The sequence below is a fragment of the Dasypus novemcinctus genome, chromosome 3 (assembly GCF_030445035.2).
Source record: "Dasypus novemcinctus isolate mDasNov1 chromosome 3, mDasNov1.1.hap2, whole genome shotgun sequence".
Classification (NCBI taxonomy): Eukaryota; Metazoa; Chordata; class Mammalia; order Cingulata; family Dasypodidae; genus Dasypus; species Dasypus novemcinctus.
Window position 1 is genome coordinate 185230089 of NC_080675.1, and position 25222 is coordinate 185255310.

General features: G+C 45.0%; 1 protein-coding gene across 12 annotated transcripts in view; it reads right to left on the bottom strand.

Annotated features, from left to right (window-relative positions):
- Nucleotides 1-25222, bottom strand: part of TJP1 (tight junction protein 1) — a 277704-nt gene that overhangs the window by 46683 nt on the left and 205799 nt on the right. For all 12 annotated transcript variants that reach the window (XM_058294849.2, XM_058294847.2, XM_058294843.2 and 9 more), the window contains 3 exons: nt 14653-14777; nt 13816-13918; nt 524-800 (listed from right to left, as the gene is read on the bottom strand). In XM_058294849.2, coding sequence (XP_058150832.1) covers nt 524-800; nt 13816-13918; nt 14653-14777 — 505 coding nt within the window. The remainder of the gene's footprint in view (nt 1-523; nt 801-13815; nt 13919-14652; nt 14778-25222) is intronic.

Genomic DNA, 25222 nt, shown 5'->3' on the forward strand with positions numbered 1-25222 from the left:
AAGACATGCCAAACGTATGAAGGAGCCACAAGATTTTTATCAAATTGGATTAGGAGTGAGAAAAGGCAGCTTGCCCTCAGTTTCAAAAAAAGTTTAAAGAACTGCTCCATAAGGGGCTCCCTCCAAATTCTTACATTTACCAAATGTCTTCAAAAAAACCCCACAATAAATCCCAAGATTTCACCCCATGGTAATACTACTACTGATCCTAACAACAGCTAAGTAAAGCCCTGAATTTCAATGTAATAACAGTGTGACAATTCTTGTTAGTGGAATTTGTATCTGGCTGTTCTGATCACATAAGTCTAAGATCCAACCACTGGGAGTGCTATCTGCTACAACAAAACGATGAAGCAGAGAAAACGCATGACCCCTGAAAACTGCCAAAAGAGGATGTGACTTAAAGCAATAGAATACAAACAAGAAGACAAAAGCAAAGATACAAAGAAATAGCAATTTCACTTCTCAAAACCAGCCTTAAAATTTTCAAGTGAAAATGATGAACAGAGTGAGTAGAGAATACCTTCATTTTTCCGAGATTTCACCAATGTGACTTTGGTGGGCTTGGCAGGTTGACTAGAAGCCACTGATCGTCGATCTGACCGTGGAGACAAACTCCTCTCCCTGCTGGCACTTCTGTCCCTCACCCAGCTCTTCTCATTCCTCCTGGTTGCCAGGCCACTGCGCACACTTCTGGGGTCATGTGCGTCTTCGTCACAACTATCTTCTTCGTTATCCGAGACCGGCTCAGGATCAGGACGAGTTACTGGTATCTGAACTTTCTTCTTCCTTCGAATGGTCTACAAATAAAAAAAGATAATCTGGCTATGTTATGTTCTTCTAGTTGCTAAGAGGGAGGAATAATATATTTCCTTTGTCCCATTACTAATTATGTTTAAATATGAATTGAAGATACATAATATACAACAATGACTACGAATTGCTATGGAATACATTTCCATAAATGCTGTGTATTCAGCTTTCCTGATAAACTGATCTTGGCAAGCACTCAATGAGGTATAGTAAGTATGCTTATTAAAGTCCTTACTTCAGAAAGATCAGAGGTAATAATCACAAACTTAAAGGGAAACTAGTAATTGTTTGAAAAAATGGGAGCATTGAACTCCAATGCAGTAAAAAAAAAAACCACACACTGTAGTTTTAATAAACCCACAGTAAATTTGTGTAGCTGAGCGAGAGGGTTTCATCCTCGCTCAGGCCCAAGAGTCGGGGGGACTTGCTCCTGCCGAACCACCGGCGGGGGGTGCCCCAAGAGGGAGCACCGGTTCTCCAGGCGTGGGGGATGCGCGGTTGGGGAAAAACCACGGAGACCGCTTGAGCGCAAGAACAGGTCTGCTTTATTACGGAAGTACACTTAGCTATATAGGGTTGGGTAGAGGGAGGGGCGTGATGAAGGGAGGGTTGGCTAAGGGGCGGCTGTGGACAGGCTGAAGCTGATGGATAGACCTGAGGTAAGCAGTTACTGGGGAAGAGGGCAGATTGTGGGTTGGCAATATGGGCGGGACTGGCGGGAAGGACGGCGGGAGCTGGAAGGGGAGGAGGGGTGGAGAAAGGCGGCAACAATTGCTCCATTTGTTTTTAAAAGGAAATAGAGGCAACAAGTTTTGGTGCGCACTGTGGGTGTGAATAACTCGGTGCGCGCAGCAACAAAAGACAAGGATTATGAGGAGGAGGAGGAAAAGGAGGTTATAAGGACGGGTACTGGAATAGGACGAGGGGTGGGGGGAGACCACGAGGACTGGCTGGCCGTGAGCGGAAGACATAGCATCTGGCCAGGACGCATGTGCCCGCCATTAGGGTTGGCGCACGCCGGCGGCTGGCGCGCGCCGAGCCTTGCTAGCGAAATGGGCTCGTGATGTCCCCGGACCCCCCGCCCGAGGGGGAGGAACAGTTGGGGAGATGTGAGGGGAGGAAGACAAGAAGCTATAGGCGTGCGGTCTGGAGTAGGTGGTGCGGGCAGAAGGGGCGTGGTGGACGGCTGGGGGGGGGACTCAGCGGTGGCGAGGCGTTGGTAGTGGACTTGTACAAAGGAGCTGAACACTGCATTGGCTTGATCTTTGGCAAGGTGGACTACCCTTCTGATGGCCCAGGGGCCCACAGTGAGGGCTAAGAGGATAATGACAAGGGGGCCTAGGAATGGGAGCAGGTACGGGAGGAGAGAGATAGGTAATATCTTGATCGACCGCCTGCCGGAGGGCAAGGGCGGCGATCCCCGTGCCTGCTCCAGCGAGACCTAAAAGGGTGGTGACGGGAGGGGGCTGGGGTACAGAGTAGGGGGTAAGCGAGGCTTGGGGCTGTGGGAGCTGAGGGAGGCAGTGGCGAGGGGGGTGCCGGGCGAAGGAGCGGGCGAGGTGGAGCGGGGCAGAGAAGGGGGCTGTGCCTTTGGAGGATTGAAAATCTGATTTGGGCCCACTGGGGTGGAACGTGTGGGAATTGGCTCCTTTTTTATAGTGATAATGGCACCGTAATCGTAGCCTACTGCATACAGGCGGGCTACCCACATGCGGCCTCATAACCAGAGGTCGGAGTTGGGGTTTTTGACTGTGAGTGTGATGGTGTTCCATCGAGTAGCATTACGCTGGAGAATGAGGTATGGGTCTTTGTTAGGGGCGCTGGACCATCCGTGGGCGATGGTTTCGCACCCCCAGGAAGGACAGTAATAGTGTGTTGGGTCATGGCATCCTCTGGCGGAGGATGGGCACATGTAGAAACCTGTGGCAGCGGGGTTGTGTCCCCCCCACTCATAAGACGGAAGGTTCGTGCGTCCAGTGAGGTTGGCGACATCAGTAGTGAAAGAGGGGGCGGAGGCGGTTACGTTCGAGGCGAGGAGCCTTTTTTGTTGCCAGAGGGAGAGGGTCCAATTGAAGGGCTGGTGACTCGGGTTGGCAGCGGCTGGGAGAGCGAGGGAAGCCAGGACGAAGAGAACGGCTGCGAGGCTGTGTAGAGGCATCATCTGATGGTGCGGCATCTTGATGATGGCTGGTGCTGGATCCGGGTGAACGGGGCGACCTCTGGGCCGTATCCACTGTCAATGTTATCTCTCACCGAAGGCATAGGGTGCTGATCATTCGGTGGAACTAATGGGTCAGTGGCGGGCCGAATGCAACGCCCAGGAACCCAGAGCGGCTGCGGCTCAGAATCTGGAAAGACGCAAGCAAAGCCCCTCCCCTGTGCTAGGAGGGGAGCTGGATCTTGCCAACGATTTGTGGCAGGGTCTTTCCAATGGACGAGGGGAACTTGCGAGGGCTGCCACATGGGTCCCCAGTGTTTATGGGTGGGGGAGAGTCCATGGTTATCGAAGGTTAGGAGATTGTGATGAATGAGGCAGGCAGTCACGACGTCGGCGGGGGCCTTGTGGGGAGAGGAGGCCCTTTCTTTTTGAATAAGTAGCTTGAGCTGTTGGTGAGTGCGCTCGACGATTCCTTGCCCCTGTGGATTGTATGGAATGCCAAAATGATGCGTGATGTGATACATCTGCACGAAGCTGGCGAAGGCGGCACTGCGATATGCTGGTCCATTGTCTGTTTTGAGATCCCATGGAATTCCCATGAACAAAATAGCTTGGCGAAGCGCCTGGATGCAGTGTTTAGCACTTTCTCCCGCAAGAGGGACTGCATAGCACAGATGCGAAAAGGTGTCAATTGCTACATGAAGATATTTGAGGCGGCCAAAGGTGCTGACATGAGTGACGTCTAATTGCCACCTTGAGTTGGGGCAGAGGCCGCGGGGGTTAACACCCTGAGGCTGCAAAGGCCCAAGTGGCAACAATGGCGCGCAAGTCCGGCACGCGCGCACAAGGTGTTTGCAAGTTTCAATGGGAAGGTCTGGGAAGAGCTTCTGGATAGACCGCGCAGAGAAGTGGAATTGGGAATGCAGGAGCTTGGCTTGATTAACAAAGTCTCCAAGCCGCGGCCGTCGCAGGTTTTCATGTAGGAGGACCGGGTTTACCTGGCGGCTTGACACAGAAGCATCAGCGAGGTCATTCCCTTGAGCCAGCGGTCCTGGTAGGCCAGAGTGGCTTCTGATATGAGCAATGAACCAGGGCTGCTGCCTCGCCTCAAGCAGTTGCTGTACGAAGGCGAGCGCCCAATCGATGTTTGAGTCACCTGGTAGGAAAGTAGCAAGCGGGAGGCTGCGACACACCTGAAGAGTGTATAGGCTGTCAGTAAAGATGTTGAGAGGCTGGTCTGGGTGGAGATTGAGGACTGCAGCGACAGCTAGAAGCTCGCCCACTTGAACAGAAGAGTCATTTGCGAACAGCAGTTGCCGTGGCTCAGGATTCTCAGGAGTGTATATGATGGCAGCAAACGCCGTTTTTGAGGCATCTGTGAAGGCAGTGATAGCAGAAGGGATCGGGTTCCGTGCGGGCAATGGACGGAACGGGTTGGAAAACGCCAATTGAGACATTCCCTGCAGCAATCAGTGATGAGGATAGTGGTTGTCAAAGGAGCCGCGAAACAGCTCTACCAGGCTCTGCATTTGGGCATTGTTCATGATGAGGGAGGTAACTTCCTTGGCATCTAAAAGCCAAACAATAGTGTGTGGCGGGATGCCATACGTTTGTATGGAGAGAAGTACTAAGTCAGTGGCCAACGTGATCCAGGCTCTTATGAAAGGGCAGATTTTCGGGAGCTTGCTCTTTGACGTATGCAGAAAAAGGAGAGGGCCATCTTGCCACAAGAGACCTGTGGGAGTGATTGGCGTTGGCAGAACTAAAGCCAAGATTGGAAGGGTGGGGGAGAACCGCTCCAGGCGACACTGTTGCAGGGCGGCGCTGACTTGTTGGACGGCTTCTCGAGCCTCTGGAGTGATGATGATGCTGTGAGTGGTCGCCGTTGGAGGGCTGTCCCTTGTCTGCAAAAGCTCGAAGAGAGGCTGCATTTGCGCTGTTGTGATGGGAAGCGCCGAGCGAAGCCAATTGATTTGCCCGCAGAGCTGTTGGAGCTCAGTTAATGTCATCCTCGGAGAGAGGTGGATTTTTGGGCTTGTGGGCTGGATAAACCGATGAAAATGAAAGCCTAGGAATTGAAAAGGAGGCTGGAGGTTTATTTTGTCAGACTGCACAGTAAGCCCGAGGCTGGAGAGGTTCGTTATTATTGCCGAGAGCAGATCATTGAGGAGCGCACTGGAGCTCGCTGCTAAAAGGAGGTCGTCCATGTAGTGGAGAATGTATGTGTGCTCCAGATTGAACTTGGAGCGCAGCGGCTCAACAGCATGGTTGACATACAGTTGGCACATAGTCGGGCTGTTGCGCATGCCTTGAGGCAATACTCGCCATTGAAATTGCTGAGCTGCGCCTTGGTTGTTGATGCGTGGAACCGTGAGCGCGAATCGTGGACAGTCCCGGGGGTGAAGAGGAATAGAGAAAAAGCAGTCCTTGATGTCAATGGTTGCCGCATGAAAATGCTGGGGGACTGCGGTGGGGTGCGGGCATCCTGGCTGAGGTGACCCCATTGGCTTAATATGCTTATTGATCTCACGGAGGTCGTGGAGAAGGCGGTATTTGCCGGTGTTCTTTTTGCTAATGACAAAGACTGGTGAATTGTAGGGACTAGTGGATGGCTCTATATGCCCTGCCTGTAGCTGCTCTTGTACGAGGGCGGAGAGAGCCTGTAATTTGTGAGCTGGTAAGGGCCACTGCTCGACCCAAATGGGCTCCTCTGTGTCCCAGTCCAGAGGGATAGGGTCAGGTTTTGAGATGGGAGCAGTGGCCCCTAGAAGGGGGGGCGGGGGCAGCGCAGCTGAGAAGGCTTCTGTGGTGATTCAGGCCTTTAGCTGGCTGAGGACATCTCTCCCCCATAAGATGGTCTGGACTGACGAGAGGACGAGTGGACGAATTTGGCCTTCGTGGCCTTCTCGGTCGCTCCAATGCAGAGGCTGGGACGTTTTCCAGGAGGCAGCGGCTCCTGTGGCGCCGATGACTTGAGGGCCGGTTTCGAGGGGCCAGTGATTGAATGCGGCGATTTCGAAGGGAACACAGGAGACTTCAGCGCCAGAATCCAGAAGCCCATCAAGCCATTGCCCATTAATCTTAAGCTCTAATGAGGGTTTCTGGCGGCGTGTGATGGGCATTGTCCACATTATGGCTTGGGAATTTTTCTGGGGGCCTCTTGGGGGTGGGGCTGAGGCCTGCCCCGATGGAAGTTTAAAGGCTGCTGGGAACCTTGGGCGGAACGGCAGTCGCGGGCCCAGTGATAACCTTTCCCACAACGCGGACACGGCATAGAAGGGCCCCTTGGCCGTCGCATCGGCGGGTCTGAGCAAGGAGCTGTGCCTGGCTGGGAGCACTCGCGGATGAAGTGGCCGAGCTGGCCGCACCGAAAGCAGATGGAAGTGGGGCTGGATGAAACAGCCATGGCAGAGGCAAAGGCAGCGGTGAGTGTTTTGACTTGTGGGTCAACATCACGGCAAGCAAGGACTCATTCGTGCAGAGCTTTGTCGCATATGGGAAGGATTATGGCCCGGAACGGCGCAAGGCACCCATCAATGACTAACTCTTTGGCTAACGCAAATTGGGCATCCTCACTGGAAATTTTCCATTGACAAGCTTCCAGGACGCGGGCGACAAATGCTGGGAAGGTCTCATTGGAGTCCTGAAGCAGCTGAACGAGCTTGGTGGGCTGCTTGGTGGAAACTAGAGAGAATGACCACTGGACGAGGACTTTTACCCGTTGCCAAAACCCTGGGTCAATTTCGAGATAAGAACGAGGGTTTGCATAATTGTTGGTGCCCGTGTATGCATCGGAGGGATCGAGGACGCCAGCTTGGGCATTCTCCACGATTTGCCGGTCAACAGACGCTTGGTAATGGGCGCGCCATTCAATAAATTGACCCGGCGTCAGGATGGCACGGGCTAGTGCAATCCAGTCATATGGGAGAACGAGTTGGGTCCCCAACTCCTCAAGTAGTTGCTGCGCATAAGGACTGCCAATTCCGTCTTCCTTTACAGCTTTGCGGAGGGTCCTGACCTCTTCCGCTGTAAAGGGTAGCCAAGTTTGGGGTCGCTGCGGCGTGGGCTGCGGATTTAGCGGATATAGCTGGGGGGTTTGAGAAGACATGGCACCGGGGACTGATGGAGCAGCCAAGGCAGGTGAAGGGCTATTGCCGTATGGCGGCAGCAAGGGATAAGCGGAACACGGGTGAGAAAATGGCGGCCTAGCGGCTTCCGGCCGACAACAAAATGGCGGTGGGACCCTTTCGGGCACCGGCCAAGATGGCGGAGCAGCCACATCCGGCAGCGGACAAAATGGCACGAGGGGCGCTTCCGGTTTAGCGGAAGATGGCGACCATGCAGTTTCCGGGCCCGAACCGGATGCTGACTGGGCAGGAAGAGGCGGGTAGAGGCGGGAGGAGGAGGACACCGGCAGAAAAGAAGCCGGATGGGCGCCATCTTGGGCAGAAGACAAAGGCGCTGGCGGAGAAGAAGGCGGAAGTCCGCCATCTTGGGGAGCGGCAGGAGTGGTTTCTGTCTGCTGCGGGGAGCTCGGGCGGGGAGGTTCGCGCTCGAGTGCAGCAGCAAGTTGGTCAGACAGAGAGTCAGTGTCGGCGGGCTCATCGGGATCACAGTCTAGAGGCCGTTTGGGAGAAGCTTCATAAACGGCCTCGGTCGGGGCGCCAAGGAGACAAGCGCGAACGGCAACGAGAACGGGTAAGAGGCCTGTTGGGAAGGTGCGTTTCTCGTGCTCCATGGAGGAGGTGACTCGATCTATGAGTCGCGAATAGGTGTCCGGGCTCCAGAGTTGGCAGGTGGCGAGCCACGGATTAAAAGGGAGCAAGAGATCCCAGTACTTTTGGAGCTGCCGCAAGGAGACGCGGACTCCATTGGCATCGAGCAGGGCAGCGAGGGCTCTGACTTGCGGCGCCTGACGCAATGACAAAGAGGCGCCCATGACGGGATAGGGACAGGACGACGGCGAGGGGTCCCTTGGGGCTCGTCCAGGCGAGGGGTCCCTACCTGAAGAGGAGGACGATCACAGCAGCAGCAGCAGCAGAGAGGGGCCGGGGGAGGAGCTGCCACGTTGGGCGCCAGTTGTAGCAGAGCGTGGGGGTTTCGTCCTCGCTCAGGCCCAAGAGTCGGGGGGACTTGCTCCTGCCGAACCACCGGCGGGGGGTGCCCCAAGAGGGAGCACCGGTTCTCCAGGCGTGGGGGATGCGCGGTTGGGGAAAAACCACGGAGACCGCTTGAGCACAAGAACAGGTCTGCTTTATTACGGAAGTACACTTAGCTATATAGGGTTGGGTAGAGGGAGGGGCGTGATGAAGGGAGGGTTGGCTAAGGGGCGGCTGTGGACAGGCTGAAGCTGATGGATAGACCTGAGGTAAGCAGTTACTGGGGAAGAGGGCAGATTGTGGGTTGGCAATATGGGCGGGACTGGCGGGAAGGACGGAGGGAGCTGGAAGGGGAGGAGGGGTGGAGAAAGGCGGCAACAAATTTGGACCCACAACTTGATTCCTTAAACATTTCAGAGTCATCAGTATTCAAGGCCCAAGATATAAGTTTGCCATTCTGCCACATTAACTTTCAATTTAGTACAGGGGAGGGAAATAACTTGGTTATTCTTCCCCAGCCCACACACAGTTTTCAGTCTCTGTCTCTGTAATTTGTAACTTCTGATCCAGGCACAAATTCCTTCTTCTGGCATTCTTTCATCAACTAGACTGAGGATACTTCTCATCATCTGTCTTACTTCTGATTTTTTCCACTCTCTTCTACTCTCTCAGTCCATCAATTCCCTCCTAGTTTCATCCGGCTTCCTCCCAAACTTTCGTGATACACCATGCTCCAATGTTTAAATGCCTTTCTAGAATCTCCAGACTGCTCAATCCTCTGCCATGACAAACTCCGCACCTGTATTTTCTTCACCTTTCTATTCTTCATTTCCACACTTTGCAATTATGCCTTCCTATAAATTTGTTTCATTCAACAGATTTCTCACTCTTGTTCAGCAATCCTTTCATTCACCTCTTGACTGACTCTACAGACTTTGCTAACACAAATATCCCAATCACTCAGCCTGATTTATGGAGATCAGGACCTCTTTACAGCCACTACACTCCAAAATGTTTCCATATTTCTTCTCTTCTGTTTTTCTTGGTCTCAAAGATCAAACGGATCTTCTTCCTCTATTTGAGTTCTTAGCCTCATTCCTATCCATCTTCAAGGACTTTCTTCATCAATTACTTGCAACTTTAATCTCACCCTATCTACCTCACATCTACCCCATTTATTAATCTGTCCAATGAATCTTCTATTCCAATTTTGCTATTCACCTCCCAAGTTATCATCTTACCTCGTTCTTATTGTGGCTAAAATTCTTCAAAGCACAGCTCTAACTCACTACTGCTTCCACCTACAGTATCAGAGAAGGCCTTTCTGAGAAAACCACACTGAAGTTAGAGGACAGCATTAGGTCAGCCAAGGCCCTGTTACAAGCTGAAAGAAGGTTGCCCTGTCATTTCAGCACCACCACAGCAGAGGCCTTTATCAAAATACCATCAACTGTAAAGAATTCCTAGCTGGCATCCCTCTCAGACTCACTACCTCAATCTCCAAACTCATTGTACTAGAAGCAGTGCTTGACACCAATGCTCTAATCTTCAGGCCTCCCAATTAATGTATAAACAGAAACAAAGTACCCAGCTGAGCATTCCAGACATTCCCTAACAACTTCTAGGAGTGCACCACCTGTTTGAAATGCTACTAAATACTACACTTGAACCACTTACTCTCTCACACTGAGAACATTATGGCTATTGTCATGGTTACCTATCTAGCCTACTAAGATTCAGGTTCCTTGAGAAGGTCCTTGTCATGCATTTAACTGCATCTAAAATGAAATATTTACATACCCAAAAGGTGCTTAATTTATTGAATATCTAATCATGTGATGATTCTCACTTAAAATTAGCAATTACAAATCTACATGAATATTTAGCAGGCTTGACAATTATGCTTTATTTTAACATTACAGAAATGTTGGGGATTAAAATGCCTATTTCAAAACAATTTTAACTGAATTAAAGATTTGAATGTAAAATAAAATGAAAAGAAAGCATGCGAGTTCTGGAAAAATACAGGACATGTACTTTTTAAATTCTGGCAAGACTTTTTTTAATAAGCATGACATCAAAGGAAGGACCAATAAAATGAAAGTCTGGTAAGTATGACAACACAAAAACAAAAACATGTCCATGTGGAAACAAAACAATATAAAAACAAAGAAAAATTCACCATGAACAATTCACACATAGAAGAAAACAAACAGGGAAACGGTATTTGCAGTTTGTATGACAAAAGGTTATTAAGCTTACTTCATGAAACACAAACAAGCAACAGAAGAAACATAAAAGGGCCGTAAATACAATTATAATTTAAAATGATACTTGACTTGAAAAACTATGTTTAGTCTATCAATTTGGCCAGGACTGAAAAGAGCTGATGAAAAATGAATATTCAATACCCTAACTGGTTTTCTGAAGGGCAAACTGGCAATACATATAGCAAAAGTCTTAAAGTCATTCATGACCTGATTCTAAAAATTCATGCCAACTAAATTTTTCTTAAATAATATTTGAACAAGTAGGTAGAAGTGCAATCATCTTTACCACAGCATTTGTTTTTGGTTTTTTTTTCTTTGTCACAGCATTTAAAAAAAAATACTTGTGGAAACGACTAACAACTCATTCAGTGAATGTGCTGGTTAACCAAGTTAAGTACAATAAAATGCTGTGCAGCCAGGTGCAGGTATATACTAAAATGCTCACAGGGGAAGCTGTCTCTGTGAAGGTATATTGGCCCCTTCATTTGCTTCATAATGCTTTTTTTAGTATATGTAGCAGTTTGACATGGATATGAATTCCAAAAATAGATAATGGTTTATGTTTGTAATCTGGTCTGTACCTGGGCACGACTGAGTTATGATCAGGGCTTTGATTGAGCCAAGTCATTAGAGTGTTGAGTCCCAACCCCTTGATGAGTGGGGACTCACAGATAAAAGGCATGGCAAAGGACAGAGTTGAGGGTTTTTGATATTGGAGTTTAATGCTGAAGCCTTAAGCTGGAGCCCCAGGAAGTAAGCTCAAAGAGGAAAGAGTGAAGCAAACCCTAGGAAGAGAGGAACCCTGAGCCCAGGAAGAAGGAAGCCCTGGGAAGAAAGGAACCTTGAGCCGAGAAAGAAGCAAGACCCTGGAAGGGAGGAACCCAGGAAGCCTGAACCCTGGCAGACGTCGGCAGCCATCTTGCTCCAACACGTGAAAATACACTTTGGTGAGGGAAGTAACTTATGCTTTATGTCCTGGTATCTCTAAGCTCCTACCCCAAATAAATACTCTTTATAAAAACAACCAATTACTGGTATTTTCTATCAGCACTCCTTTGGCTGACTAATATAGAATTTCACACCAAGAGTGGGGTAGTCCTTTTGCAATTAACGAAATGCTGGAATAGATTCATAAATGGGTAAGGAGTATTTCTGGAGGAACTGTGAAATGCTTAATGGAAAAGGCCTAGATCGCATTGAAGAGACTGCTGATAGCAATATGGATGCTAAAGAGATTTTTTATGATGCCTTAGAAGTAAATGATGAAACTATTATTGAAACTGGAGGAAGGCGATTAGTGTTTTAAAGTTGCAGAGAACTTTGGCAAGATTAACTCCTGGTGTTTTATGGAAAGCAGAATTTGAAAATGGCGAGCCTGGGCATTTAGCTGAAGAAATTTCCAAAGTAAACCTGGAGAATGCAGCTTGGCTTCCCCTTGCAGCTTATAGCAAAATGCTAGATAAGAGAGATATAGTGATGACTGAACTGTCAGGCACAAAGAAAGCAGAAACTAATTCTGGAAATTCCAAGTCTCTGGAAATCAAGCTCTGGAGGACTTAATTAAACTTGAAACTTGTAAATCAGGACTGAAGATGTAGTTCTCTTGGAAAGACTTGTGGAAATTCTTACTGTCTGATGGCCCGGATCCCTGCTTCTGGCATGATAAACCAACAAGGCTTTTGAGAGAGCTGTATGAACAAAACCACTGTCAGCTTGGACTACAAGGGACATGGAAAGGAAAGATTGAAGGAGAAACAGCTTTAAGATGAAAACCATGGAAGCTGAGATCTGGAATTAAGAGAAGAATCCCACCCATGTATACAGAGAGGGTGAGTTTGCTCCAGCAGATGAAGAGGGTGGATGTTCCCATCCAATGTTCAGGAGAGTTTTGCTGCCCCAGGGTACAGAGAGGGTGGAGCACATTCCCCAAGAGTATGGAGGTTAAGGTCAGCACCCTACAGGTCTGAGAGGAGGGGACCTGTCCCCATGGATTAGGGAAGGCCAGGTGGTCAACTCATTGCTCTGAGAGGGCTGAGCCTGTATGCCAAAGTTAGGGGGAATGTTGTCTTCACATCACTGTGCTAGGGGGGCTAAGACTCTAACCCAAAGATTGGTTAAAGTCTTGCAATCACCCCAACACTCTTGGAGGGTGAGGTCTGGAGCTTGGTTGACACCAAGATGCTTGATGAGGGTGAAACCAAGAAAATGTCCATTGGGCAAGCATGTGGAAAGGGTGGGTTCCCATAAGGCACCAAGGAGAAGAAACCATCATCTTAAGAATGACTCTCAGAGTGAAATCGAATGGAGGATGCCCTGTAGGTTTACTTAACTGTAGAGGACCCCTGACTCATGTTTCCCTCCTAATTTCTCCTTATTGTAATGACAATGTTTATCCTTTGTCTGTCCAGTTGTGTATTGGAAACAGATAAAATTGTTTTGTAAGTGTCAGAGGTCTATAGCAGACAGGACTTTACCCCAAGACAAACTGTATTTCTTTAAATTGATTGTCATATGATTTGGTACTTGCATTGTTACTGAGTTAAGGTTTTTTCAAATACTGTAAATGTCCTTTTGGAATTCAGAGGATGGAGTGTAGCAGTTTGATATGGTTCTGAATTCCAAAAAGAGATACTGGATTGTGTTTGTAATCTGGTCTGTACCTGGGCACAACTGAGTTATGATTAGGGCTTTGATTGGGCCAGTCATTAGGGCATTGAGCCCCTACCCCTTGATGGGTGGAGATTCACAGATAATAGGCATGGCAAAGGACAGAGTTGAGGGCTTTTTGATGTTGGAGTTTGGTGCTGAAGCCTTAAGTTGGAGCCCTGGGAAGTAAGCTCAGGGGAAAGAGAAGCAAACCCCAGGGAGAGAAGAACCCTGAGCTGAGGAAGAAGCAAGCCCTGGGAAGAGAGGAACCCTGAAGCCAGAAAGAAGCAAGACCCTGAAGGGAGGAACCCAGGAAGCCTGAACCCTCGTAGACATCGGCAGTCATCTTACTTCAACATGTGAAAATAGACTTTGGTGAGGGAAGTAACTTATGCTTTATGGCCTGGTATCTGTAAGCTCCAAACCCAAATAAATGCTCTTTATAAAAACCAATTTCTGTTATTTTGCATCAGCATCCCTTTGGCTGACTAATACAGCTACATATTTCAAATTGACTACCTCTCATGATCCAGTCTAGTAAAGTATTTACAAGAGAAGGAAATATTAAGCCATAAAGAGTAATCATTCTGCCTCCAAGATTTCTTTTCCAACTGAAAATAATCCTGATATCCCAACTTTAAGAAAATGTGCACACAGTGACAAAACACAACATTGGCACTAGAAGGAACATTCTTAGAAGCATATAACTAACTTTGGAAGTATTGTTACAGTCTTCATTTTCTTAAAGGGAAAAGATGAATTCAAACACCAGAAATGCATCACTATAAAGTTAGTTCTGTTCAGATTACAGAGTTAAAAAAGTACTTACAATTTTTGCATTTTTCCCGCTTTTTCTTAACTGCTGAACAGCGAAAGCATGTTCAACATTATCCATTGAAACTCCATTAACCATTGCAACTCGGTCATTTTCCCTAGGGAATAAAAAAACCACCAAAATAATGCGTTGAGAAAAAAACACAGATGAAAGATGGGGCCAACACTGTCAAAATGTGTATTTCTAAAAAAATATTTTAATTATAAGCTATTAATCAATTTGTTTTCAAATCAACAATAAATTAATGTCAAACTACTTACTCTCAGATTTTTTCACAAGAGCATTTAGTAAGTAAGTAATCATAGGTCATTAACTTTTTAGCCACTAACACCATGTTTTCTCAAAGGACTGAACAGGTATCATAATACATAAAACGATTTTTGGTGATACAATTCCAGGACATTAAATGATACTGAATCATACAGCTGGAAAGTTATTCCTGTTTCAAAAATAAAAAAGTTACTCCTTTCAATTACATTCCAATTCTTCTGCTTAGTTTTTTCCCCCCAGTTTATCCTTTGTCTCTCTTATCTTGCTCATCTCCTTATCAAAAAGAGACTCCCGGCAAGAGGCTCCTAAGGCAAAATTCTAACTAGAACTGAGTGACTCCTTTACTTTCACTATTTTTATTTTTAGTTACTTTCAAGTTATGGTGATACTAGCTTTCCATTTATGACTGAGATGAAGCTGCCTTCTTAAATAAATGCATGTTAATGCAAGAAATGGCACAGGCAGTTGTGTGAATAAGGCTGAATCACTAGCAAGCTACGCCATGACTGAAAGACCAGAACGTGCTGGTAACACAGGCACCAAGAGAAGAAGCGTGCTTACTGGAGCTGTCCTTCCGCTGGTCCTCCTTTCAGCACATCTGAAATTACTATTGAGGTTTCCCCGCTCTGAAAATGAGGATTATCTCTTCCACCAGATATTGCAATTCCAAATCCAAACCCAGGAGCCTAAAGTAATAATTAGAGTGGACAGCAAAATATTGAGAGTAAGCACAACAATAATTATTCATTGTTTCATATTCTACAATCTAGAGCATTTAAAATATAAACATTACAATCTCATTATATCTATGATTCACTTATGTACAAGTATTACATATGAGAATTATCTATTCCTGGACTGGAATGCAAGTTAAAAATTGTCAGTTACATTAATATTCCTTAAGAACTAAAATACATTTTAAAATTCTGAACACTGAAATCCTGAATTCATTTTTGATCATAAGAAGGATCCCTGAGAGAACTGGTAGTGCTCCAGTGTGCTCATCACCAACACTGGCACGTAATTCTAGAGAACGACTAGTAATACACCATTTGCCATTTTATGTGATGTCCATAGCTTTGAAAATCAAATATTAGTTCCCTCAACGCCCTGTAAATATGCTGAAAATCTCTGCAGTAGTGGTATACTGTAATATACTAAAACATCAGCATACCGCATGCAACAGAAAGCTTAGAGTACTCATATTTTAACATGTTATAGTTACTTGTATTTTTAATTAAACGAAATTAAAGTAAACTACATACTTCTAAATAAGCTGAAAACTCTTTACCACAATGGCTAAGGACAGCCCAGTACAGAAAACATTCAAAATATTTTCACGTTATTAAAATATTACTCAATCTCAAGGAAATGTACATCATGCCCTAGAAAGGAAATGAAGTATTCAGAGAAGACTAAAGAAACAACAAACATTTTCTTATCAGTAACCCAGGAGTATAATGTGATATAAAGTGGTTCTACACTCTAGTCTACATACCACACCACCAGAGAATAAAGGTAACAATTGTCAGCCTACAAGAGAGGCGACCACATCTAGACCAGGGATGGGACACATCCTCCCAAGCCAAACCCATTAAAGCTACAAAAGATGGAAAGAAAATTCTCCTCTTAAAAACAAATAAACACCAGCAACTCTACTCCTAGGTATATCCATCCCCAAGAGAAATGAAAACAGGACAACACAAAAACCTGGACACAAAAGTTCATAGCAGCATCATTCATAATGGCCAAAAAGTAGGAATCCAAATGTTCCACAATTCATGAGTGAAAAACAAAATGTGGTATATCCATACAGTAGTAGATCAGTATTCAGCAATGAAAATTAATTAAGTTCTGATCTATGCTACAACATGGATGATAGATATTGAAGATAATATCTAACTGAAAAGGTGGTCACAAGAACCAGCATTTATAGAAAATGTCCAAAACAGGCAAATCTAGAGAGAGAGAAAAAAAAAAAAAGACTGGGGGTGGGAGTGGCTGAAGGGATGAGGGATTGGAGGGTGATGGCTAAAGGGTAAGGTTTCTTTATAGGGTATTGAAAGCATTCTAAAATAGTTTGTTGTGATGGCTGCATAACTGTGACTATACTAAAAGCAAATGCACTATAAAATTTAAAAAGGGAATTCTACTGAAATAAAGCTATTACCAAAAAAAGGAAAAAATAAACAGAGGAAAGCTACCACGTAAGCCAAAGACAATGCATCTGCATGAATCTGTCTTCCCATATGTCTTCCAAAAATAATACAAGAACAAATACACTACACGAAATCATACTCTTAGCGTAACTACAAGACAGAATATTGAAATTTCAAAGGACCTAGAAGCAAACTTAAAAATTCAAAAATAAGCAAACAAAAATTGATTAGAGAAATAACTACTGCACAGGAAAAAAAATAAAGACACCAAGAGAGACTATTTTCAGAAGAAATTCAAGTAAGTTTGAAAATCCACAGGGAATTTCTTAGGGAAATACAGATGATCAAAAGAGATTTCACAGGAAATAAAAAATTTACACAGCACCAATTTCCAGAGAAAACTAGAAAAAGTTGTGAGGGAATTAGCACACAGAAAAGCACTAGGCTCAGATGTTTCATAGGGCAGTTCTCCCAGAACATCAACATTTTGATAGGCTCAACTATCCAGGAACTGTTTCAGAGCACTGAAAATGAAGGAAATCATCACTGTTCTTTTTATAATAAAGCAACTACAATGTTACTATCTAAACCTGATGACTGCCCACGACAAAGAAGCCTTCCCCCCAAATATTACAGCCCAGAATACCGTTTATGTATATCTATGAAGAAGCACTAAATAACAAAGGCCAACATCACCTAAATTCTCCATTACAAAAGGGACTTTATTCCAGGAATGCAAAGTTTGCATAAAAGAAAATCCACTGGTATGATACCATATTAATAAATCTTAAGAAAATCTAATTCTTTGGTTATCTCTATATACCTGGAAAAGTCTTTCATAAAATTCAATATCCACAGCAGAGAAAAAAAAAAGTTCAAGAAAGTACATTCAATCTGTTTTAATAGGTTATTTTTATTAAATTACATGAAGAGAATCCAGTTTCATACAGATAAGGGGAGGAGTTATTTTAGGAAACTTGCCAGATAATTATAAATATTCATGCTTGATTTTATACTAAAACCTGGTAAGTGGTAGTTTCTTTTTTTGGTAGTTTCTTAAAAGGTAGTTGCAATATGCAACCTGAAACCTTATTAATGAACATTTTCTTATTCTGCTACATGAATATCCACTTACCTATTTTGCTTTTTGGACGTTTTACCTATGCATGATTTTATAATATCATGCTTTGGTCATTTGGAAAATACTGATTCACAGACGATGACAAATTTCACTGTATAATTTTTTTTAAAAAATCATGTTAAAAATATCTCTGACTAGCAGAAGTCTTTAAGTATTGATATATTATCAAGCTCAGGGTGGCAGATAAATGTTTTCCAAATTAAAATTTTTGCTTTACAGTTCAATTTTCATTGGTGGTGAAAAATACTATGAAAGCTGATTTCTTTGAAGTTAACAAGCATTTGTTCATTTTGGAGAAAAATGTCTGTCAAATAGCCACATCTCATAACTAAACTTTTATCAATCATTCCTTCAAGTAAAAACGGTGTACACATATAAAAACAAAAATACATGGGTGCTTGAGCTTGCAATTCCAACAGCCACACAAGTATTTCAGTATAAAGCAGAAATACTTTATGCATGCTTCCTATTTTGATACATGGAATATCAAAAAAGATGTGTACTCAAGGGCTGAGATGTGATAAAATTAAATTCTTTTACTGCTTCAAAGTCATTTGAAGTAAAACTGAATTTAAAAGGGTTTCTACAAAACATAATTTGAAAATTGTTGACATTAAGAATTGTTAAAAAAATCAGGGAAATGTTTTAATAAAGTCTATCCAAAAAAAGAGGGGGGAAAAGAACAACAAAAATAAAACAATGCGAAAGAAGACACCAAATAGATAATTTCCAAAAGCAGGTACAGGAGATGTAATCAGAGAAATGCAAATTAAAACCACATTGAGATTTATAAAATCTGAAGACTGACATTTTGTTGGGGAGGCTGTAGGGAAGGAAATAGGCACTCTCAAACGTTGCTGATGGGTATGTATAACCTGGTACAATTCTTTAGGAGAGGAATTTGCAATACCTAACTAAACTATAAATGCACTCTTCTTTGACAAAGCTAACATTGATTTTAAGGAATGTACCCTGAATATACAGCTCCAAGATAATGAAAAATAGGCATTAGGTTATTCCTTGCAGACTGCATATAATTTGCAAAATACAATAAAAACCTAACTGGCAAAATCCCTCCCAATTTCAGCTGCTGTTCTCAAGCTGCATTTTTCTACTGCACTAGCGCGTGAGTGCCAAAGGGCCTAGTGACAGAGCCTGACTGCCCACCTTCTACACAGTGCCCCACACCGCAAAGGAATTGCCAGGAGTGCAATGAAACTTGACTAGGGCAGGACAGGGAGAACAGAGAAAAAGTCCCAGATAACAGCGGCAAAAGGGCACAGAGCTAGGAAATCTCAGAAAGCAAGCCGTTACGTGTTTTTAACACACGCACACAAAAGATTATACTAGGCCATATCTAAAAGTTCAAAAAAACTAAAAGAAAGTATGAAGGGAAGCAGACTTGGCCCAATGGATAGGGCGTCCACCTACCACATGGGAGGTCCGCGGTTCAAACCCTGGGTCTCCTTGACCCGTGTGGAGCTGACCCATGTGCAGTGCTGATGCGCACAAGGAGTGCCCTGCCACACAGGGGTGTCCCCCGCATAGGGGAGTGCCACACATAAGGAGTGCGCCCCGTAAGCAGAGCCGCTCAGTGTGAAACAAAGTGCAGCCTGCCCAGGAATGGCACCACACACGCGGAGAGCTGACACAACAAGATGACGCAACAAAAAGAAACACAGATTCCTGGTGCCACTGACAAGAATAGAAGAGTTCACAGAAGAACATGCAGCGAATGGTCACAGAGAGCAGACAAGGGGGTGGTGGTGAGAGAAATAAATAAAAAATAAATCCTTAAAAAAAAAGTATCAAGATCAAATCCTCTATAGTTACTAAAAGAAAAAGGAGAACAAGTAAATGAAGGCATGCCAGCAAGCAATTAAAAGATCAAAACTATTAGTACAAAGCAAACTAAAAGCATTAAGAAAATGATACAAGACATTAAAGAACATATGAATAAAGAAAACTCAGAAATAAGTTGACAGAATTCAACAACAAATTTAAAAATTTAAGTCATTTTAGAACAAAAAAACAATGCCTTAATGGAAATAAAAAGTAAAGAGAGGGAAACGGACTTGGCTCAGTGGTTAGGGCGTCCGTCTACCACATGGGAGATCCACGGTTCAAACCCCGGGCCTCCCTGACCCGTGTGGAGCTGGCCCATGCGCATTGCTGATGCGCGCAAGGAGTGCCCTGCCACGCAGGGGTGTCCCCCGCGTAGGGGAGCCCCACGCGTAAGGAGTACGCCCCGTGAGGAAAGCCGCCCAGCACAAAAGAAGTGCAGCCTGCCCAGGAATGGCGCCGCCCACACTTCCTGTGCCACTGACGACAACAGAAGCGGACAAAGAAACAAGACGCAGCAAACAGACACAGAGAACAGACAACCGGGGGGGAGGGGGGAATTAAATAAATAAATAAATAAATCTTTAAAAAAAAAAAAGTGAAGAGAGGGAAAATTTTAAAAACCATAAAGAAATAATATAAAAAACAAGAAAAGGTGAGAAGGGAGTAGGGAGCTCAGTGGATGAGTGCCTGCTTCCCATGTATGAGATTCTGGGTTCAATCCCCATCACCTCCTTAAAAAAAAAAAAGGATTTGAGAGAAAACTGTGGGTAGTAGGGGAAAACCAAAGCAAGAGAAAGAACAAATCTGAGACTTCCTACTGAAAGAGCATGATAACATCACTGTGGACCTATCAGACCAACACCAAGAAATATTTTTTAACTTTTTTTTATTTATATTTTTAAAGATTTACTTATTTCTCTCCCCTTTCCCCCACCCCCACCCCGGTTGTCTGTTCTCTGTGTCGATTTGCTGCAATGTCTTCTTTGTCTGCTTCTATTGTTGTGAGTGGCACGGAATCCGTGTTTCTTTTCGCTGCAGCATCTTGCTGTGTCAGCTCTCCATGTGTACGGCACCATTCCTGGGCAGGCTGCACTTTCTTTCGCGCTGGGCGGCTCTCCTTACAGGAGGCACTCCTTGCGCGTGGGGCTCCCCTATGCGGGGGACACCCCTGCGTGGCAGGGCACTCCTTGCGCACATCGGCACTGCGCATGGGCCAGCTCCACACGGGTCAAGGAGGCCCGGGGTTTGAACCGCGGACCTCCCATGTGGTAGACGGACGCCCTAACCACTGGGCCAAGTTCGCCGCCCTAATTTTTTTTTAAATTGAAGTTTATCATTCCTACATGAACATCCATAAACAGTAAGTGTATAGTGTAAGTTGTGAACTTACAAAATAAACATGCATATCATCATACAGGGGTCCCATACATCTCCCCACCACCAACACCTGGCATTATTATGAAACATTTGTTACAAACTATGGAAGAGCATCAGTCAAAACATGCTAACTATTCCTTTCTTCCATCCCAGCTAATTGCTGAATTTGCATGAATTGGCTGGAGATCCATTACTGGACGTCATGTTTTCTCATCGTCAATGCCATGTTACTTCTCAGTTCTGGAATTATTCTCCTTTTGGAGGATCTGGTCAAGAAGTGAAATGAAAGCTTGCCTCAGAGGATGTGAAGCCATTTCTGGAAAGTCTCAATGCAGGGGCTCTTTGCGGCCATGTTCTGGTCCTTCATTCCTCAGTTTGTTTCCAACTATTTATGTTACTGGGTCCTGTACTTTCACCCAATTATTAACATTGATCTTGTGGTCAAGGAAGTCAGGTGGCTGGAGACCCCAGTGTTGTGACTGGCATGCCCCAGCCCGGACCGCCACTCCTACCCCCCAAAGGTAGCTGGGAGAGAGGGAAGTCCCTGTTTTCTACCCCTAGTAAACAAGGTGATGCTCTGTATGTAGAGGCTATGAGCCAGTCCTCTCCCCCTCAATCTGTGCCACTGGGCAGCAAAGAATGACACAATAGCACTGCTGGTCCATCCAGCATGAGCACAAGGGCTCATGAGGTTCAGTCCATACCATCTGCAAGACTCTTAGGGTCCTCAGAGGGTGCAGTGTGATTGACGAAAGAAAGCTGCCATGTCGGCAGCCCTGACTTCAGCCACTGACAAAGGCTGAAGGGATGAGTGGGAGCCCTAGAAAGCGAGCCTGAGACAGGCAGATCATGCCAGGCCTGTCCTGCAAGGTAAGTTTAGGGGAACGGGGACAAGATTTTGTCACAGGCATAGAAACTAGTTGCATGTAAAAAAATATAGAGGAAAACCCAAAATATGATTTGCAACTGTCTTATCGAAGACTTGCTAGAAGGTTTCAGAGTGATTCTTCTAATTGTTGACATGTAGATCCCTTTCTCTGAGGAGAGGATTGAGTGGGATGTCAGGCAATTAGTTAAGGGAATCACATCAGGCTGAGCTGCCTCAGTGCTTCCTTAAATTTGGAGGGTTACCTGTTTAGGATGCTCAGAGGGGATGGTCTGATGCGGGCCGGACTCCTGGGGAATGTCTGAATGCTCATTTTGCCAGGGTGGGTTGTACCATTGGGTAGAGACCCAAGAAGTGAGAGTTGGGGTGGACCCACATTCTGGGGAGGACTAATGCCATCAAATAGAGAGAACTGTATCTCTTGAGAGAAAGGGCGGCTCCCAGGGCATTAGGGCAGTTGAGCAAGTCAGGCCCTGAACACTGTTTCAAGTATCTCTGGACGTGGCTCCTCGGGAAATGGAGATTGGCTGTCGCTATGGACCCCAAAGGGAGGGGAAAATGGATGTTGAATGGATGGAACCAAGGTAAATGTGGGGGCAAGAGAGGAGTTTCGTGAGAGTACACGAGGATGAATATAAAACATGTAATATTACACCAAAAACATATAGGGGACGACAGACTAATAATGTAAACCATAATGTAAAACATAGGATAACTAAAAAATTTAGAAAACTGTATATCCTAAAGTAAGGACCACATTGTAAGCACAGATGTCACCTTGTTTGAAAGCTATTGTTTTGGAGTCTGTACATCAGTTTCAGTAAATATGATTTGAATAAGTTAAAAGATTATCGCTGTGGAAGGGAAAAGGTTTTATGGTGGATGTGTGGGAGTACTGAATATTGTATATATGGATATATACATATATATATGTATATATTGTATATTGTATATATGAATTATATATGATCTAAGGCTCTTGTGAAGAGAAGCTCAATAATTAGGAAAAAAGAAAGAAAAAGATAGGATGTAGAAATTTTTCCAAATCAATATGTACTCTAGATCTAACCTTTAAACTCATCACTATATTCCATTTTACTAGTAAGGGAACCTGACATTATATTGGGATTCACTTTACAGGAAGTTTTGGATCACAGAGTGGTTCAACAATGGCGGCGGAGGAATACTGGTATGGGATGTTATTGACAGGCTATATACGGTTGACAGAGAGTTATACAGGGCATATGTCCAGGGTGCATGGTAATGTTTGGATATACTCATAGTGGAAACAATTAAAAACAACAGCTGGGGGGGGTACTGGGTTCCTGGTCGGGGGGGGCTCTGTTGTGGTCCCTAGGAGAGCAGTGGCAGTCCCCCAGGTGCAACAGTAAGAACCAGGAAGGAAGGAGGGCCCAACAGTGGGCTCCTGATACTAATGACTATGCTTGTGAGCCTATATGCCTGCAATAAGAACAAGGCCAAGAGCAGCATTGTGCCTGGGAGTTTCCTCCTGACAGCCTTCATGTTACTCAAATGTGGCCACTGTTGAAGCCAAACTCAGCATGTAGATGCAGTGCATTCCCCCCAGCATGGGACATGACACCCGGGGATGAGCCTCCCTGGCACCGAGGGATCACTACCAAATACCAGCTGAAGATGCAACTAGAAAATGACCTTGAATTAAAGGTTCAATGCGGATCAGCACAATATCCCTGTCTACATATAACAACATGACTTTAAAATGCTGTTTGACCTAATGTAAGGGGGAAATGGAAAGGAGAAATGAGTTTATATGGCTATGAGTCTCTAAAAAAGAGTCTGGAGGTTGTCAGAAGGATTACCCTTATGCACACCTGAGCAGAGTCTCAGAGACAGATAAAGTAGATACAACCCCAGGTACTGGTTCTTTTGAGGGCTAAAGAGACCCACGGGTTCTATGGTCATGGCAGATGGGGTTCACTGCCATGTCAGTTGTCCCTTCTTTGGAGCTGGTGTTTCTGCGTGATGGAACGGGACTCAGATGGGATCTCTTTTCACAAGACTTTCATGCTACTTTACTGGAATTGTAGTTGGTGCTGGGGTTTAAGATATATCTAGGGGATTTGAATCTCTGGACTGACAATATGATAGCCATGCCCTGAGCCTCAACAGACTTCAGCTCCTATACTCTGATTTATTGGACTTACCCCACTCAGCTAACATGGAATTGAAGAAGGTCAACCACCACACCATGAAGCCTAGAGTGCCTATAACTGAAAGCAGGAGGAGTGCATCCAGTATCCATGTGGAATCTAAGGCCCCTCTTGACATAGATGTGCAATGGACACAACCAATCCAAGGTTTACAGAGAAAATGTGGCATTGGTGTGGGAAGGGTGGCCATGGTGGCTGCTGGGTGCAGGGAATGGGAGAAAGAGATGAGATGGGGAGGCGTTTTCGGGACTTGGAGTTGCCCTGGGTGGTGCTTCACGGACAACTACGGGACATTGTAGATCCCCCCAGTGCCCATTGGATGGAACGTGGGAGAGTGTGGGCTATGATGTGGACCATTAACCATGAGGTGCAGCGATGCCCAGAGATGTACTTACCAGATGCAATGGATGTGTCATGATGATGGGAGAGAGTGTTGCTGTCGGGGGAGTTGGGGGTGGGGGCGGTGGGGTTGAATGGGACTTCATAATTTTTGAATGTAATATTTTTTAAAAAATGAATAAAAAATAAAAAAATAAAATAAAATAATAGTTTGTTTAGTTTTTAAGAATTTAATCTGTAAAATAAATTCCAGGATAGCCCTTTTGTTCAAGGAAACATTTTGTAAATAGACCTCACACTATCTACTCTTCCTTGTCTTGTTCTGATGTGTATTTACCAAAGGCTGAAATTGTAAAACTGGAATGAGCTCAGCTATGGCCTTTTACTTCCCTCCTGTGTGAAACAGCAAGTATGAACTGTTATCTGAGGACTCGACCCTGCAGCAATAAGCTTGCATCCAAAGTGTTTTCTGTATGTGTGATTCCATCAACCATTCAACCCTTTGTGTATCACTGAGTGAAGACATCACTCAACCTTTGCATCTGAAAGTTTGAAGAAATTACTTGTGGTTAAAAAAAAAAAAAGATTTTCATACAGATAGAAAGAAAAAAACCCAACAAAAAATATTACTAACTGTAATCAAGCTCTTGTATTTTTCCCCAACCCACCCAATTATTAACACCCTGTCTTAATATCTGTGGCAGTTTGAGATTATTTATGAGACCCCCAAAAGAGAAAAATTGTGTTTGTAAACTGGTCTGTTCCTCTGGGTGTGATACCCTTTGATGGTATTAAATTCAAAGGTTTTAAGTTTACTTAATAAAAGATTAGGGATTTTATTAGACCACAGTAGGGCGTGACTCAGGCACACACTCAAGAAGACACACAGAAGGAGAGAGAGAGAACTTTGTCAGTTTTGATCCTGGACCCCAGGGAGAGAGAAGAGCCATTCGCCTGATAGTTTGCAGCTGAAGAGAAGAGAGCAGCTAAAGAGCCTGAAAGGAAAGGAGCCCTACGCCAGACTGATAAAGGAAGCCCTGAGAGAAGAGCCCTGTGCCAGCTACAGCTGAGAGAGGAAGAACATGGACCCATGGAGCCTTAAGAGCAAGAAGGACGGGGAAACCAGGCAGAGACCGGCAGCCATCTGGCTTCGGCACAAGGCAGCTGACTTTGGTGGGAAAGCAGCCTTGAG